The sequence below is a fragment of the Camelus bactrianus genome, chromosome 16, assembly GCF_048773025.1.
Source record: "Camelus bactrianus isolate YW-2024 breed Bactrian camel chromosome 16, ASM4877302v1, whole genome shotgun sequence".
Classification (NCBI taxonomy): domain Eukaryota; kingdom Metazoa; phylum Chordata; class Mammalia; order Artiodactyla; family Camelidae; genus Camelus; species Camelus bactrianus.
This window is the reverse complement of record NC_133554.1, coordinates 32130049-32144758: the sequence shown is the minus strand read 5'-3', so window position 1 is coordinate 32144758 and position 14710 is coordinate 32130049. Positions and strand designations below refer to the sequence as shown.

General features: G+C 55.9%; 1 protein-coding gene across 4 annotated transcripts in view; it reads left to right on the top strand.

Moving 5' to 3' along the window:
- Positions 1–372: 372 nt before the first annotated feature.
- The window catches only part of ARHGAP23 (Rho GTPase activating protein 23), a 78253-nt gene continuing 63915 nt past the window's right edge, over positions 373–14710 (top strand). For 3 of the 4 annotated variants that reach the window (XM_074342944.1, XM_074342942.1, XM_074342949.1), the window contains exon 1: positions 8563–8716. In XM_074342944.1, the coding sequence (XP_074199045.1) occupies positions 8654–8716 (63 nt within the window). In that variant the 5' untranslated portion in view covers positions 8563–8653. Of the gene's footprint in view, positions 514–8562; positions 8717–14710 lie in introns of those variants that run through there. The other variant, XM_074342943.1, reaches the window with a different exon arrangement.

Below are 14710 nucleotides of genomic sequence, written 5' to 3'. Positions count from 1 at the left end.
TGTCACCAAGCTGCTGTGTGACCGTGGGCAAGTCCCTTTGTGGCCTCTGTAAAATAAGCGGGGGGGGGGGTGGGTTGGGGTTGGGAGGCAGGGTGGTGCTTCAGGTCAGATAACCTCAGAAATCAGGAGAGGGGCTGCCCTTGCAGGGGATCTTCTCTGGACTAACGGTGCTCCCAGGACAGGCAGAACAGGGGGTGCTGGCAATGTATGGATGTGTGAGGAATGTGTGAGTGTGAGGTTCGATGTGTGTGTGTGGTTGAGAGTGTGTGTGAGCGCGGTGTCTCTAACCGCGGGTGGAGTGGGGAGGGGAGTAAGGGGCGGGGCGGGGGCGGGGCCTGCGGGGCGGGGCGGAGCGGGGCGGGGGTCTGGGCGGCTGACACCAGGCGCTCCTCGCCCGCGGCGGTGCCCGGGTGCTAACACCGACCCGGCCAGGCGCATGGAGAGGCCGCCGCCCCCGGCGCCCCCCGGGGCTGGCGAGGCGAGGACCGCATAGCGGGCGGCAGCATGGAGCAGGTCAGCCGGCGGGGGCGTGGGACGAGTCTGGGAGGGAAGGGCGGGGGGCGTGAGGACGGATGAGGGTGGGCGCGCCTAGAGGAGGGTGCCGGCCACCGTGGGAGGGGTTGGGGCTCTGGAGCTCCAGGCGGGGCCGGAGCTCTGGGGAAGGGGTAGGGCTGCTGTGACACAGAGCTGGTGTGTATACACACACACACACACACACACACACACACACACACACACACACACACACACACACACACACACATGAGTACTCCCCCACGACTGATATAGAGGGAGGCGCTCACCGAGTGCTCACACACTCCCTCCCCACCCCAGCTCCAGAAGGGGAGCGTTTAGAAACCCCCCTCCCCACTCGATAAGGTTTCAGCCCCTTCCAGGATCCTAGCAGGCTCTGCATTATGAAGGAGTGACAGGAGGTGGGGGTGGCTCTCCGAGGCCATGTAACTACCGCTGACCCTCCAGACACGCCCCTGGTGGGACCTCGGGATACAGCTGCCCCTCCCCCCCCATATCAAGGGGCTTCTCCCCGCTAGGCTCCCCCTCCTTTCCCAGTTACAGCAGCTGCAGCAGCTGCTGCCACCATTTCATGGCAGTGAAAAGATGGGGTGGGCTGGGCAGCTTCTCCACATGCTCCCCAAATACAGACCTGCAGCCCCAGCGAGGCCCCAGGGGCTGTCTTTCTTTCACCCAGGCTCCATGAGAGGGGGTAGGAGTGATGGCCCCCTCTGGTCAAAGCTCCTCACTCCCTCCACAGAGCTTAGCAAATTCTGGACAAGAGGAACCAGTCCCCCTAAGTGAGTGGGGGGGCTCTCTATCCTGACTTGCAGCCCCCTGCTCTAAGAGGGGCAACAACCTCATGTGGGCTGGAGAGAGGGGGGCTGCTTTGCTCCCTTCCTAATGCCCACTTGGTGAGAGGTCTTGGGGGGTTTTCTGTCCCTGGGTGTTCCTTTAAGTGCTGAGCTTGTCTGCATTCCCAGGCTCTGCCTAAAGCAGCAGCCTGGGGCCCTGGGCTCTGAGACCCCTCGGTTCCAAGACAACCTCCCACCCCTGCTCTGTGGCAGACAGGTTCTTATGTTGCTGGTGATGGTTGGTGAGGAGAAGCCTGGGGAGGGGTGGAGTTGGGGGATGGGTGATCCTAAGTTCTGAGGGTTGGAGAGGAGCTCTGAGGAAGCATGAAGTGCTCTGGGCTTCTTCCCTGGGCTGGGCGTGTTGTTTGGGGAGGGCTGTGGGCTGATCTAGTCTCCAGGCCTGCTGGGCATCTTGGCTGTTAATTTAAATGGCCAGTGGCAGTTCCCTGGAGCACCAGGCCTGACTGGGGGAAGGGGACTCCATTCACCTTTCTCTACTGTTGTTGTCATTGCTGACTCTACCCTTAACTCTACTCTGAGCACAAAAAGGGGAGGTTCGGAGGACAGTACTAAATGCCACTGAATTACTCACATTAAAATAATTAAATTTATATTATGTGAGTTTCACCTCCACTAAAAAAAAGGGACGGACAGGGCTTGGGGACACCACTACTTTCTGCCTAGCGGGCCCTAAACACATCTCACTGGGCCTGCTGCTCCGGCTGAGTTGCTCCTCCATCAGATTTGGGTACTTCTTCTGGAGGTCAGGTGTTTCCCCTTTCCCAGGAGCACAGCCTGGCTCCCCTGTGCCCTGGCATCCTGCAAGGGAGAACAGACCACGGAGGAGAGTCAGGACATCAGGCTCCTGCCCTGGCCACATCAAAGGGACGCTGGGAGGTCTTGGACATCTGTCTTCTTTCCAGGCTGCTGTGAAATCCCAGTCAGCTGTGCTGAGTGGTGGCTTTCCAGGTCCTTTCTAGATGTCCTAAGACACCTCTGCTGAGAAGCACAGCAGCCAGCCTGTCCCCTGGACTGTGAGACAGTGAGACAACCCCCCTCACCCCACAAGGGGACTCTGATGATCAGCACAACCACGGAGTTGCCTGGGCTGATGTCAGCGCCTTAAGGCATCCACAGCCCTACCCGCCCTGTGGGTGTTGCCAGCTTTCTGGATATGCTGGATGCATGGTGTGTATGGGGTGCTTCTGAAATCAGAGCTTCTTTCACCACAATGGGGGAAGCTCCTATTTTAAGTTTCCCATGTGCCGAGCCCTCTTGTAAAAGCAAAGAATCCTTTTATAGTGCAAAGACCGCCCTGTTGTGTCTGTTTGGTATGTGTGGATTTTGGCATGTAGGGTTTCCTTAAAGGGGAGCATGCCTGGAATCTCTCACAGGGGCTGGAATGGCAGGGCGGGGTTGGTGCCAGGACTGAGGGGCTTGCCCCACTGTGGTCAGTGCCCTGCCCCTCTTTTCTCTCCATTTCACTCCCCTCACCCCCTCCCAGGGCTGGCTCAGGGCCAGACAGGAGAGGGGAGCAGCTGCCGGGGATTTCCAGAGCTTCCATGGGGGAGATGGAAGCCACCCCTCCCTTCCTCCTTTCACCCCTCCTCTCTGATCCCCTCCTGCCTCCTTCTCTTCCCCTCTTCTATGTTCCCCTCCTCTCTCCTCCTCTCCTTTACCCTCCTCTCCCCACCCTCCTGGAAGGGCAGGGAGGCCTGGAGAGTAGAACAACCCCTCCTCTGTGCAGGGATGTGTGGGAAGTTGGAGGGGAGGCGGGCAGGGTCTGTGGGACTGTTGCAGAGCAGGGCTGCAGGTCAGGTGCTGGCAGAATTTAAAAGCCCTTACATAGAACCATCGAATTTAGCGTCTTGGAGCTGGAAAGGACTACCTGACTTAGCTCCTTCTAGAGGGATCATGCTTCATAGAAGAGTAAGGGCTTAGTGTCAGTCTTCAGCAAGTTACCTAACCTCTCTGGGCCTGTTTCCTCATTTATATAGGGAGGCTAATAATATCTAACTTGAGTAAATGTCGTCATGAGTAAAAGAAATAATGCTTGTAAAGAGCTTGGCACATAGGAGGTGCTCAACATATTTTAATTCATTTCCTCTCCATCTTGGTGTTTTCAAGCCCCTGCTAGGTGATGTCACAGTCCTTAGAAGTCACCTGTTAGCCTTGCACACATGCTCACACACAGTCCGTGCCACCGAGTTTTCAGTTGCTGGGGTGTCACACAGTGGAGAGCCTGCGGGGCTGAGACCCCGGCCCAGAGCCTCTTCCTCTTCCCAAACTGTGACATAGGTTTCCCACACATGGTCCCCTGAGGGGCTGCCAGTTGAGAGCGGCAGGGGTGGGGCATCTCTCATCCACCCCCTGTTTTGACACCAGGGTTTTGCTGGGTGTGGCTTGCTTGCCCTGCTGCCAGCCCAGAGAAGCTGCAGCCTCTCGCTCCAGTCCCAAGGTTGCCGGGCTGGGGCCCTAGCTGTTTGGCAGGTGGCTGATGCCCCTCAGCCCCAGCCTGGCCAGGGGTCTGTAGCCTTCCTCTTCGAGGAGTGTTCAGGTGGGATTCCTCAGGGACGTGGCAGCAGGGCTGAGGGTAGGGACAGGCATGGTCTTGAGTGGACCGTTGCCCCACCCTTCACCGGTAAAGAAGCTTGACGAGGTCCCCTCAATGGGATGCTTGGGGCTTTGCCAGAGCTGGGCCCCAGCCCCTCCTCAGCTCTCTGCCTCCTGCCTGTTGAAGGCCTTCAAAATCTAGGCCGAACACTACCCACCAAGGCCCCTGCCTTCTCCCCTCGTTGTGGAAGTCTCCCTCCTGGCTTGCTTAGTGCTCTGCTTGTGGCCCCACTGCAGCCATCCCAGCCAGCCTTTGCTGTGCTTCTTACCCTCCCTGGGCTCCTTGAGGACAAGCACACTGCCTGGTTCACTCCCGACTCCCCCACATAGCAGTTTGGGAGTAGCCAGCACTCAATAAACATCTTTTGACTTGACTGAACTGGGCCCCCCACCTGCTTTGGAGATGAAAACTTAGTTGGGCAGGGGTTGCTTTGAGGGTACAAGCAGAGGATCTGGGGATGGAAAGCCAGAGGCCGAGAATGGGTCAGGTCTCTCTCCTCCACCCTTCTCTCCAGTCCTCCCCTCCTGCCCTTCTCCACCAGGGGGTGCTCTTTTCCCTTCTGTGGAAGGATGGGAATCTGTGGCCAGCTTTATAGCCACTTACATGGCCACCAGCCTTATAACCCACCTTTCATCCATTGCTTTGAATCCATTGTCAAATGTGAGCCCGCAGTTGGAGGCAGGCATAGATGATTGTTTTCATCTTACAGAGGGTGAATCTGAGGTTCAGGGAATGTACTTTTCCTCAAAGACATTTGCTCCCAGGTGGGCGGGATGGGAACTTGAACCCAGGTCCTTGGACTTTTGGTTCAGTGCTCCTTGGTGACATCATACAACTCCTTGCCAGCTCCTGGGCTAGGCCTGATCCTGACCCTGGACTACTCTGGTCTGGGGACTCCTTGACATCCCTCCATTCCTCCCCTCCAGCCCTACCTCTGGGGAAGATGTGTTCTTCCTCTGGCACTCAACTCTGGGTTCTTTTCCCTCTACTCCACTCATCACCCCCTCAGGCTCTCTCTCCCTTGGCTTCCGCTCCCCAACCAAAAAGTCTGCTTAAGTATCCCCCACCCCAATGGAACCGTGCCCTCGCCCTGACTCACCTGTGCTGCTGGCTGTCCCTTCCTGCTAAGTCTCTCAGTGACTCAATTCCATTTCTTCACCCTTGATGCTCTTCCTCACTGCAGTCTGGCCTCTGCCACACCCATCCTCTGCCCAATTCAGGGCCACGTCCTCCGGCTCTCAGTCTCCCCAATCCTCCTTGCTGCCTCTTCCTTCCTCACCTGCCCCGAAAGGTGGGTGCTCCTCGGGTCTCGGCTCACATCTGGTCTCCTCTCTGCACGGTCCCTGGAGAGCCTGAACTACACTCCTGTTCCACCGATGACTTCAAAGTCCTGTCTCTTCAGGGAGATGGACCCTGGGTTTAAGTTGCCAATCACTACTCCTCTAGCAACACAGCATGGGGGTTAAATGTGTGGACTCTGAGCCCAAATGCTTGGGTTCACTTTCTACACGGACTTGAGTGAAATACTGAGGCTCTCTGGGCCTCAGTTTCCTTATCCATAAAAAGAGGATTATAGTATTTATTTCAAAACCCCTTTGTAAGGCTAAATTGGAATAAAATATGAAAAGATTACTTAGACCAGTGTCTGGTATGTCTCCTCTCCCCAAGAACACTCTGCCTAATATTCTGAGCCAGAAACCTTGGAGTTATTCTAGACTCTTCCATCTCCTTCCTCCAACACCCAGTTGGTCACCAGGATCTGGGGGCTTCTGATGTTTGATGCCCCCTGCCCGGGTGCCATGCCCCCCACCCCTGTCTCCTTGCCCCCCCAACACACCCCGTTCTTTTCCACATCCTACCACAGTGGCCACGACACATCTCCGCTTACATCCCTGCCCCAAGCCAGGCTAGAATCTAAGCGCCTCAGGCCCAGTCACTTCACTCCACGGTGACATTCCCACCGGCATTTCCTTCCTCATCCCTCCGTGCTTCCTGCCCACGAACCTTCCGCTGGGCTCCGGCCACACTGCTGGAGTCTGCTCTCTCCTGCCTCCCTGCCTTTGTCCATGACAGTGTTTCTCCCTGGAGTGTTTTACCCCCATTGCCCATCCCACCCCATCCACGAAACCCTCAAAAGCTCATGGCCACCTGCTTCTGGAAGCCTTCCTCTGCTTCTCCAGCCTTCCATGGCTCCTTTCCTGGGATCTCAGCTAGCGTCAGGATTGGTAAGACCAGGGTCCCTCAAGGGAAGGAGCTAGACCTTATTTCCGTATCCCCAGGGGCAACCTCCGCTCTCCCTCCCAGTGGTATATTAGGGCTCCTGATAAACATTTGTGAATGAAGGAGGGTGATTGGGCTGGGAGAAATGAGAAAGAAGGGGGTTATAAAGAGAGGGTCTTCAGTGAGGGGCACCCTCCACCCCCCGTTGGGCTTTACTGCACTAAACCTCAGAGAGTGTGCCAGGAATTGAGTGGATTTGGGGGTGGACGGTGAAATGTGGGGAGTGAGACACCGGAGGCCAGAGGGGATGAGGAACCAGGAGGAAAGGAAGGATGAAAGAGGTGCTGGAGAAGATGGATGGGGGAGGGCCGGGACAGGATGGGGGTGCAGGTCAAGGTGCAGGAAGAGGTGGGAAGGGCAGCAGGGTGGGGGAAGAGCGTACTTTCTGGGAAGTGGGAGAGGATGGGGGAGGTGAGTGCAGTGCATTGTGGAGGGAGGAATTGCCTGCCGGCCAGTGTGAGCTCATTTCCTCTCACTGCCTCCTGTGGTGTCTGAGGGCATCAGGCTCTGGAAAAAGTGAGCCAGGAGCACCCCAGAGGCCACCACCCTCCTCCCCTCCCCCCCAGCCTCAGTCCAGTCTGGATCTCAGATGCTACCACACCCCCCCTTACACAGACAACCCATTTATTCTGAGAGGGAAGGACCCTGGAGCCAGGGTGGCAGCAAGCTTTGGACCATTGGAGCTACAGGGCTGAAAAAGTCAGAGGGAACTGGTTAAAGATTAGGCAAGAAAATACAGGCAGTATGAAGGATTACAGTTAGACAGCAGGAAGGACTTCTCAGAAGTGGGGGATAATTCTGATTGCACATGACCTTGACGAAGAGAAGTGGGGAAGGAAGAGGAGTCATTAGCTGCCCCTCCGTGATTACAAAAGCATCCCTTTCCATTGACTTCCAGGGGATTTAAACTAAAATAAGTTAAATAAAACATAAGATTTAAAAACAAGTCAGTATCTCCTTCCTCAGGCTCACAGGAGTAGGGATGGTGTCCTTGGCGTCCAGGCCACACCGCCCCCTCCAGGGCCTGAGTCCTTGATCCTAATCAGAAGTGAAGGTGTGGAGAGCTTGGGGCCGATCCACCCTCAGGAGTAGGGGTGTTGGTGGTGAAGCAAATAGGTTTTATGAAGCTCATTGCCATGGAGTGGGTGGGCCATTCCAGGAGGTAGAGTCAGCCTTCCTATTTTCATTGCCCACCTTACCCAATTCATATTCCTGTTTACCTATGGCCTCTGCCTTCCTTTCTTCATACTCTGGGTGAAGGACTACAAGAGCCCTTTAAAACTACAAGAAGGCATGGGAAAGAGGTAACTACAGGATGTAGGAGATAGGAGGTAGGATGTTAGATATCAGAAAGAACTTTCTAGCAGAAATGAAAGACTGAGTGACTATCCTTTTCTGGATCATCAGGGAGTGGGTTGCAGGGGTTCTGCTTGGGAGCAGGGAAATGAGAAACTGATTCAGGACCCTGGTGATAATTTGGGCCCCTGCTCAGAGTGAAGCTGGGAAGGGAGGCTGTGGGGAGCTTGTGACTGGGAGGCCTGGAGGGTCTCTGCTCTTACTGCCACCCACTGCAGACCTGGTTTGTGGGCTGTCTAGAAGCCTGAGCCACAGGCTGGCTGGGTGGGGGTCTGGAGGGCTGGGGCACCTGCCAGCCTCTCTCTTACAGCCTCCATTCTCCTGCCTACTTGGGATCCTGGGTTGAGACTCATGTCCCAAACTGAGGGGCATGGAGGCATGGAGCCCCTGAAGATTCCCCACTCACCCCCACCCTCTGCCCCTTTGGATATAACCATCTCTGCCCTTGTCTCAAGTTTCTGTGAGTCTCCAGATGGAAGACCCCTTAATCCTTTTTCTGTCTTCCCTTCTTTTCCAGATGGGTCTCTTCATCTTTTTCTCTGATTTTCTCTGCCTCTCTCTACTGTCTCTGTTTTGTCTCTGCCTCTGTCATGCTTTCTGTGTCTCTCCATCTCTGTCTCTGACTATCTCCGTTTAGCTGTGTTTCTATCTGCTTGCCTTTTCTTTTCTTTCTCCTTCCCTCCCTCCCTTTCCTGGTACTAGTTCTGGTTTCAGTGCCCTGGTCCTCTTTCCTTGGCCCGCCTATCTGGGCCAGTACCCTGGAGGCTGGCCCAGACTGTCTCCCTGAGACCATCTCTCTTCCGCAAGCTGTGTTCTGCCCTCTAGCTCTGCTGCCAGAGTGACTGTCTCTCTCAGCCCCCCTGTACCAGTCTGCTACTCTAGCGACAGGCAGAGGTTGCGCCCCGTCGGGAACCCAGTGGGAGGAGCGAAGAGAGCCCCACCCCCGCCTTCGGCCCCGCCCTCCGGCCCCGCCCCTCCCGGGTCCCTGCCTGCGCCCCCAGCAGTGCCCTGGCCTCAGAGCCGCCGCTGCTGCCCGATGAATGGAGTCGCCTTCTGCCTGGTCGGGATCCCGCCCCGCCCGGAGCCCCGGCCCCCTCAGGTGAGAGCGCTGAGCTAGGAGAGGGGGCGGATCCAGGTGCTGCCAAGGAGCTGGCAGCAAGGCCGGGGTCGCGGCGCCCCCGCTCGGTGGGCACAGCCTGGGGCGCACGGCGCGGGCACCGCGGGCACGGCTGCAGGGAACATAGTCTGGTGGCGGGCCGGGGAGGGGGGCAGAACCAGAGCTGCTCTGGGTAGGGGGGGCGGGAAGGAGAAAAGTAGACAGGGGCCGGGACGCGCATGGGGCTGCCAGGCCAGGGGGCACCGACCCCAGCGGCGATGCCAGGCCCCCGGCTGCCGGGCAGCGGGGGCGGGAGGCCCGCGCCTTTTGTCCGGGTTTTTCAGGCGGGGCGCCTGCCGCCGTTTCCTCTAACCGAGTTTTCGTTTTCCGTTGGCGAGGCCCCGGCACAGCTGGAGGGAGAGGGAGTGGGGGAGGGGGTTCCCGGAGCGGGATGTCCTTGGCCACTGTGGCCGGACACCCCCTGCCTGCGGCACACTCCCCTCTTGCCAAGCCGGACCGCGCGACAAGCTGCCTGGAGCGGGTTCGCCACCCCCATGACTCCTGGGGAAGAGAAACAGGCCCGGGACCCCGGTTCTGCAGGCGCGGTTGTCCTCCCCTCTGCCCCCTCGGGCTGGCTGTGGGTGGGTCTAGGCGCGGGGTGCCAGGGATATTACTCAGCGCTGGGCTGCTTTGCTTGGGTTCTTTCATCTGCCAGCTGCTGAGGCTGGGGAGGGGCCAGCAGGGGCCTCGGGGCCCCATTGGGGCCAGCCCCCTACCTCTGAGTCCCGCTGGAGCATCCCAACAACACACACTCTCCCCAACCCCCTTTAGAGTTGAAGAGTTGAACACTGTCAAGCCACTCACATTTTCTGAGCTTGGAAGAGAAGTTCCCTAGGGGTCCAGGTTGGGATCAAGGCCTGGACTGAGGCCTCTTCCTCTTTTGACAGGGCTGGAGGATTTAGGGACACTCCTCCTCAACCCTTTCCCCAGTGCTGGAACTGGGGTCTGGTGCTATGCAAGTTGAGACTGGTGTGTCTCTCAGGAGCTGGATGTACCCACAGTTCTCCCTCAATCTGCATCTCTATCCTTGACTCCCCCTCCACATTTCAGCCAAAGTATTTCCTAATTACAAACTTGAATTTCAGGATGGACAAGGGGTAGAAGTAGAGGTCATTATCCTTGAGTCCCTTGGATTCTCCCCCCCACCCCACATCAACACATACTTCATCCCCCCCCCCACTATCTCCACCCCCAACCCCACCCTGTGGCCCATCTGGGGGTGGATGGCTTTTGATCCCATGGAGTTCTCCCCCTCTACCAGAGCAACAGCCCCATTTCCAAAAGCTGCGGCTCTCACTGAGAGGTGCTCATTGGCATGCAATTTGAATCCCAGTTACATAACCAGTCACTTCACCTCCAAATAATCCAAAGGCCCCCAGCCCCAGCCTCTTCTTCCACTTGCTCATAAGGTGGTGGGTCCACCCTAGGTTACTGGGAGCTCCAAGTTCTCACATCTGAGGTCCCTCCCTCCCCTGGGAATGGTGAGAGCAGTAAATCCTTTGATGCTGGATTTGAGGGCCTCAGAAGCCCTGGGAGCAGGCAGAGTGAGTATTAGGGTCTGATAGGACATAGTAATAGTGCCAAGTCTTAAAACCTGGGTCTTTGGATGGGAGGCACAGCACAAGATGAAGCTTTGGGGAGGGGAGCATTATTAGGAAGGTGGCGTTGGGACACCGTGGGAATGGGGCAGGTTTTTGAGGATCCCAGCTCAAGCAGAGAGGGAGTGGACCCTGGGAATAGGCCTTGAGTTTGGACAGCCTGGATGGGGACCTCTGTGCCCCTGCATCAGGCCAACCCTGAGCTTGCGGGCAAGGGAAGCAGGAGGCCCTCCTAGCCCCTGAGGGGTGCAGCATTTCTGGCATGGAGTAGGGAATGAGGGAGGGTGCTGGTTACAGAACAGGGCAGTGCAGTAGTGGGCACAGGCATTTATTGCTTCATCCTTTATTGAGGGGATACTGAGGACTTCATGATGTATTAGGTTAAAAGAGAGTCTACAAAGGAGAATGGAATGAGTTACAGTATGAGAGACTGCAGTTAGCTATTTGGGAGAACTTCTAGGGAGAGACTTGTAAGCTGCAGCATCCCAGGCTAGCCTGGAGCATCACACAGGGAAGATCCTCCAGTAGAGTGGGTTAGGTAGATTCCTGTGATATTGGATTCCAGTGTAGAAATCTGGAGAGATTCACAGGGGATGCAAATATATTCAAATGAGCATATACATTAGTGCCTGGGGGGAAAATTGTGTTTTTAAGGATGGGGAGTTGCTTTAATAATATAGCTGATAGCTAAGATATCAATAGCAGTTACTCTGGGCTAGGATTTATGTAAGTTACCACATTTAATCCTCACAAAATCACCATGACATAGGTACCATTATTATTCCCATTTTACAATCGAGGACCCTGAGGTACACAGACCTAATAGCTTGGCCAAAATCACATCATTAACAAGTGGCAGAGCCCAGGGTAGGAACCTGGCAGTCTGGCTCAAGTTCATGGTCTCACCTCACTACGCTGCTTCCCTTGACTTGCCTTGTCTACTGTCTCTCCTACTCTGAATCTGGGTCCGTTTTGAACACAACCCAAGATCAAGGTCAACCTCTTGCTGGATTGGAGGCAGATTGCTTGTCTTTCAGCTGAGACAGGGATGGGGAAAAGAGACCTAGGGTGGCAAAGCTTCAGGTGTCCATCTGTGGTTGGTGGGTGGGGAATCAGCTCATACTCTTCCAAAACCCCCATCCCACCCCGTGCCAGCCCATCACACTTGGGCAGTGTCTTGGTTCATTGATGTTTTTCCTTCTAAAGGGGCATCAGCCCTGCTCTGTTGGCTGCAGGGGTTCAAAGGTGAGATATTGGCTTGGTCAGGGATTTGGACAAAGCCTGGTTTTAATTATCCTGCTCTCTCTCCCTCCCCAGAGAGAGCCATGAATAGGGCCTGTGGGAGCTGGCTCTGCCTTTCCCCTAGCACCCTCCACCCTCTTCAAACAACCCGCCTTTAGATCCAGACCCCCCTGTTTCATGTGAAATTGTGCCAGCTTGTCAGCAGGGCAGTGCCAGTCAGTACCAGGCATGCATCTCCTCCTCATTGCCTCAGTGGGACAGCAGGCAGGGCTGGCCTGGGGACTGGATTCTGGGGAGAAGTTAAAGCTCTGTCGGGTAGAGTATGTGGATCACCTGTCAGAGTGGGTTAGGACCAGAAGGGTCATCTTGTCCAGTAGTGGGGAAATGGAGGCCAGAGAGTGCCCAAGTTTGGATAGCCTGGGAGTGATGGACATGAACCTAGGACATGACTCCCAGGCTCCCAGACCATGCCTTTCCCCACACAGTTCTGTCCTGGGTGCTGCCCTCCAGTGCAGCCTTCTGAGACTGGGCCCTGGGAACAAAAGGGGAGGGCAGGGAGGAGCAGGGAGGAGTGCACAATGTGTCCTGTTCATCTCTGTGTCCCCAGTGACCAGCACAGCGCCTGGCACAGAGTGGTCCTCCATAAATGTTTGTTAAGTGCTGGCCGGGGCGCAGCCCCTCCCCTGGCCTCCCAGGGTGCCCTGTGCCCAGCTCTGCCCCAGCCTTGTAATGCTTGGTTTACACGTCATTCTCCCTCGCCAAACTGGAGTTATTTGAGGACAAGAAAAATAATCATAGCAGCTACTTCCATAGCACTTACCATTAGGTACATTATCACCATCCCATTTGACAGATGAAGAAACTGGCACAATTATGTGGCTTCCTAAGGTCACACAGCTAGGAAGTGGCAGAGCTAAGGAGTGGACCATGCTTATTCCAAGCAGCCCCAGAGGTATCGTGTTTATCTTGGTATCCACAGAGCCTGGCATGCGACCAGGACTCAGAAAATGTTTGTTGACTGACTGACTGACAGTGTATGAAAAAAAACACATAATCCTGTAGTCTAATCCTTTGGAAGTAGCTGGGTTGGGATCTTGGGAGGGTAGCCTAGAGGTACATCGCTGTGTTATCTGTACCACAAGTGCCCAAGCCAAACCTAGCGAGGAAAGGAAAGCTCACCCACACCTTGACAGAACTGCCTTCCAAAGCTTAACAGGGGCCACCAGGGCCCCCCAGCTTTCTGGCTCCTCTCTTGCTCTCACTCTTTCCCTTCCTCCCCCAGAGTTCCAAGGGCACAGTGCTGAGCAATGGGCACATGGGAAAAGACTACAGGTTGGATCAAAGAAGTCTGTTCCTTTTTCATCTCTGGCCCTGAGATGATGCATCACCTTGGTGGAAGATTCTGTACCTTTCAAGTTGAAGGGTGGACGGAGTGTCAGCTTTGAGACAGGGCATGTCATAGCTACAATTTGCCAGCTGTCACTGGAAGGGGTATTGGGTTTCCAGCCTCCTCCAGCCCTAAACACGAGGCCCAGGGTCACCTCCAATTTCCTCAAACCTGTATGTCCCTAGGTGGGTGACTTCTTCTCCTCTGACTCCCCTTGCTCCCCACTGGCTGATTTGAATTAACATCAGTCAGTCATTATCCCCCAGGGCACATTTCATCTGCTGACAAAGAGTGGTAGGAGTTAACTAGGAAAAAGAAGACTCAGTGTGGGGGTGTGTTCTACCTTCTGATACTGACAGGCAACCCCCGGAGCTGGGAGGCCCAGGCCTGGCGTGGCCCCTGATATGTTGGGAGGCACGCTGGGGGTCTGGGCCCTGCCTTCAGCCTGAGGAGGTTGAAATTTCAGCTTTATGTTACTCTGGCCAAGTCACTTAGTTGTTTTTAGCGTCAGTTTTCTTAACCCTGAAATAATCCCTCGAAATTGTTGAGAGGATTAAATGAGAGGTAATTCAGGTAAACTGGCTGACATTTGGTAATCTCCACTGTTAGCAGCAACTATTATTAAACAAACAATAATCAATGGATGGAAATGTGAAAAACACCCTCTGGGCTCAATAAAGGGAACCTTTTATGGTCGGAGTAATCGGAAGAGGAAATGAGCTGCCCCTGGAGGTAATGAGGCCCCCATCAGTGGAGGTGAGCAAGCACAGGCCAAACTGGAGAGAATTCAAGCATTGGGTGATGGGCTGACAGGGAAAACCTTAAGGACCTTGCTTTGGGATCGAAGCAGGTGAGACCTGTTTCCTTCTGGTGGGGCCTAGGGAGAGGAATGAGAGATTGGTTGCTGTGGTTTGGGTTGTGAGGCTCTTCTGAGGAGAGGGAGTCCTGAGATGCTGCCTGGAGGAGGCCTGGAAGGATGGGTATGGTTCTGATGGGTGGGAGAAGTGGGGAGGCCATTGCACTCTCTGGATGGGTTTAGTGGCTGAGGGACAGTGAGGCGCCTGGACCAATGGTTTGGAAGTAGGCCCAAGGCTGCCTCCACAGTCTGGCTGCCCGAAGGGGATGGGTGGATGGTGGGGGTGGGGAGCTGGTAGCTCCCTGACACCCCACCCCCAAGGCTCTCCTGGAAGAGGGGGACAGGGCCACTCCCTGTGGCAAAGAGCCTGGGCCTGTAAGGAACGGAACTGGGGAAAGAAAGACTTCTTATGCCCAGTGCATTTGGGGGCGTCCGGGGGTCGGGGGAACAGTGAGGCCTTTGTCCCCAGCCACCGGGAATCTGGCCGAGCAGCCAGCCCTGGGTCTGGCTGGGCCCTCTGCAGGCAGGTCCTCTTTGAAGTGACCCTTTCAAAGCTCAGCCTGAATCCCTGGGAGGAGAGAACTTGGGGCGGGGCATGTAGATGACTGAGACCCGAAAGCCAAGGATGGAAACAGACCCAGGGCCAGCCCCTTTGGGCGGGTGAGCGGGCGGGCAGGAGCTCTGTGGGCAGGAGGAATGTGGCCAGGCTGGGGGGCATGTGGGAGGACCACCACTCCAGGGGGCTTGGCCCCCAAGTTGGGGTCAATATAGGGAAGGACAGAGTTCATTTTGGCCCCTTGCCTGGTTTCTAACAGTCCCTCGCTTGATTTCTGTCTGACTCTGGGCTCCTAAAT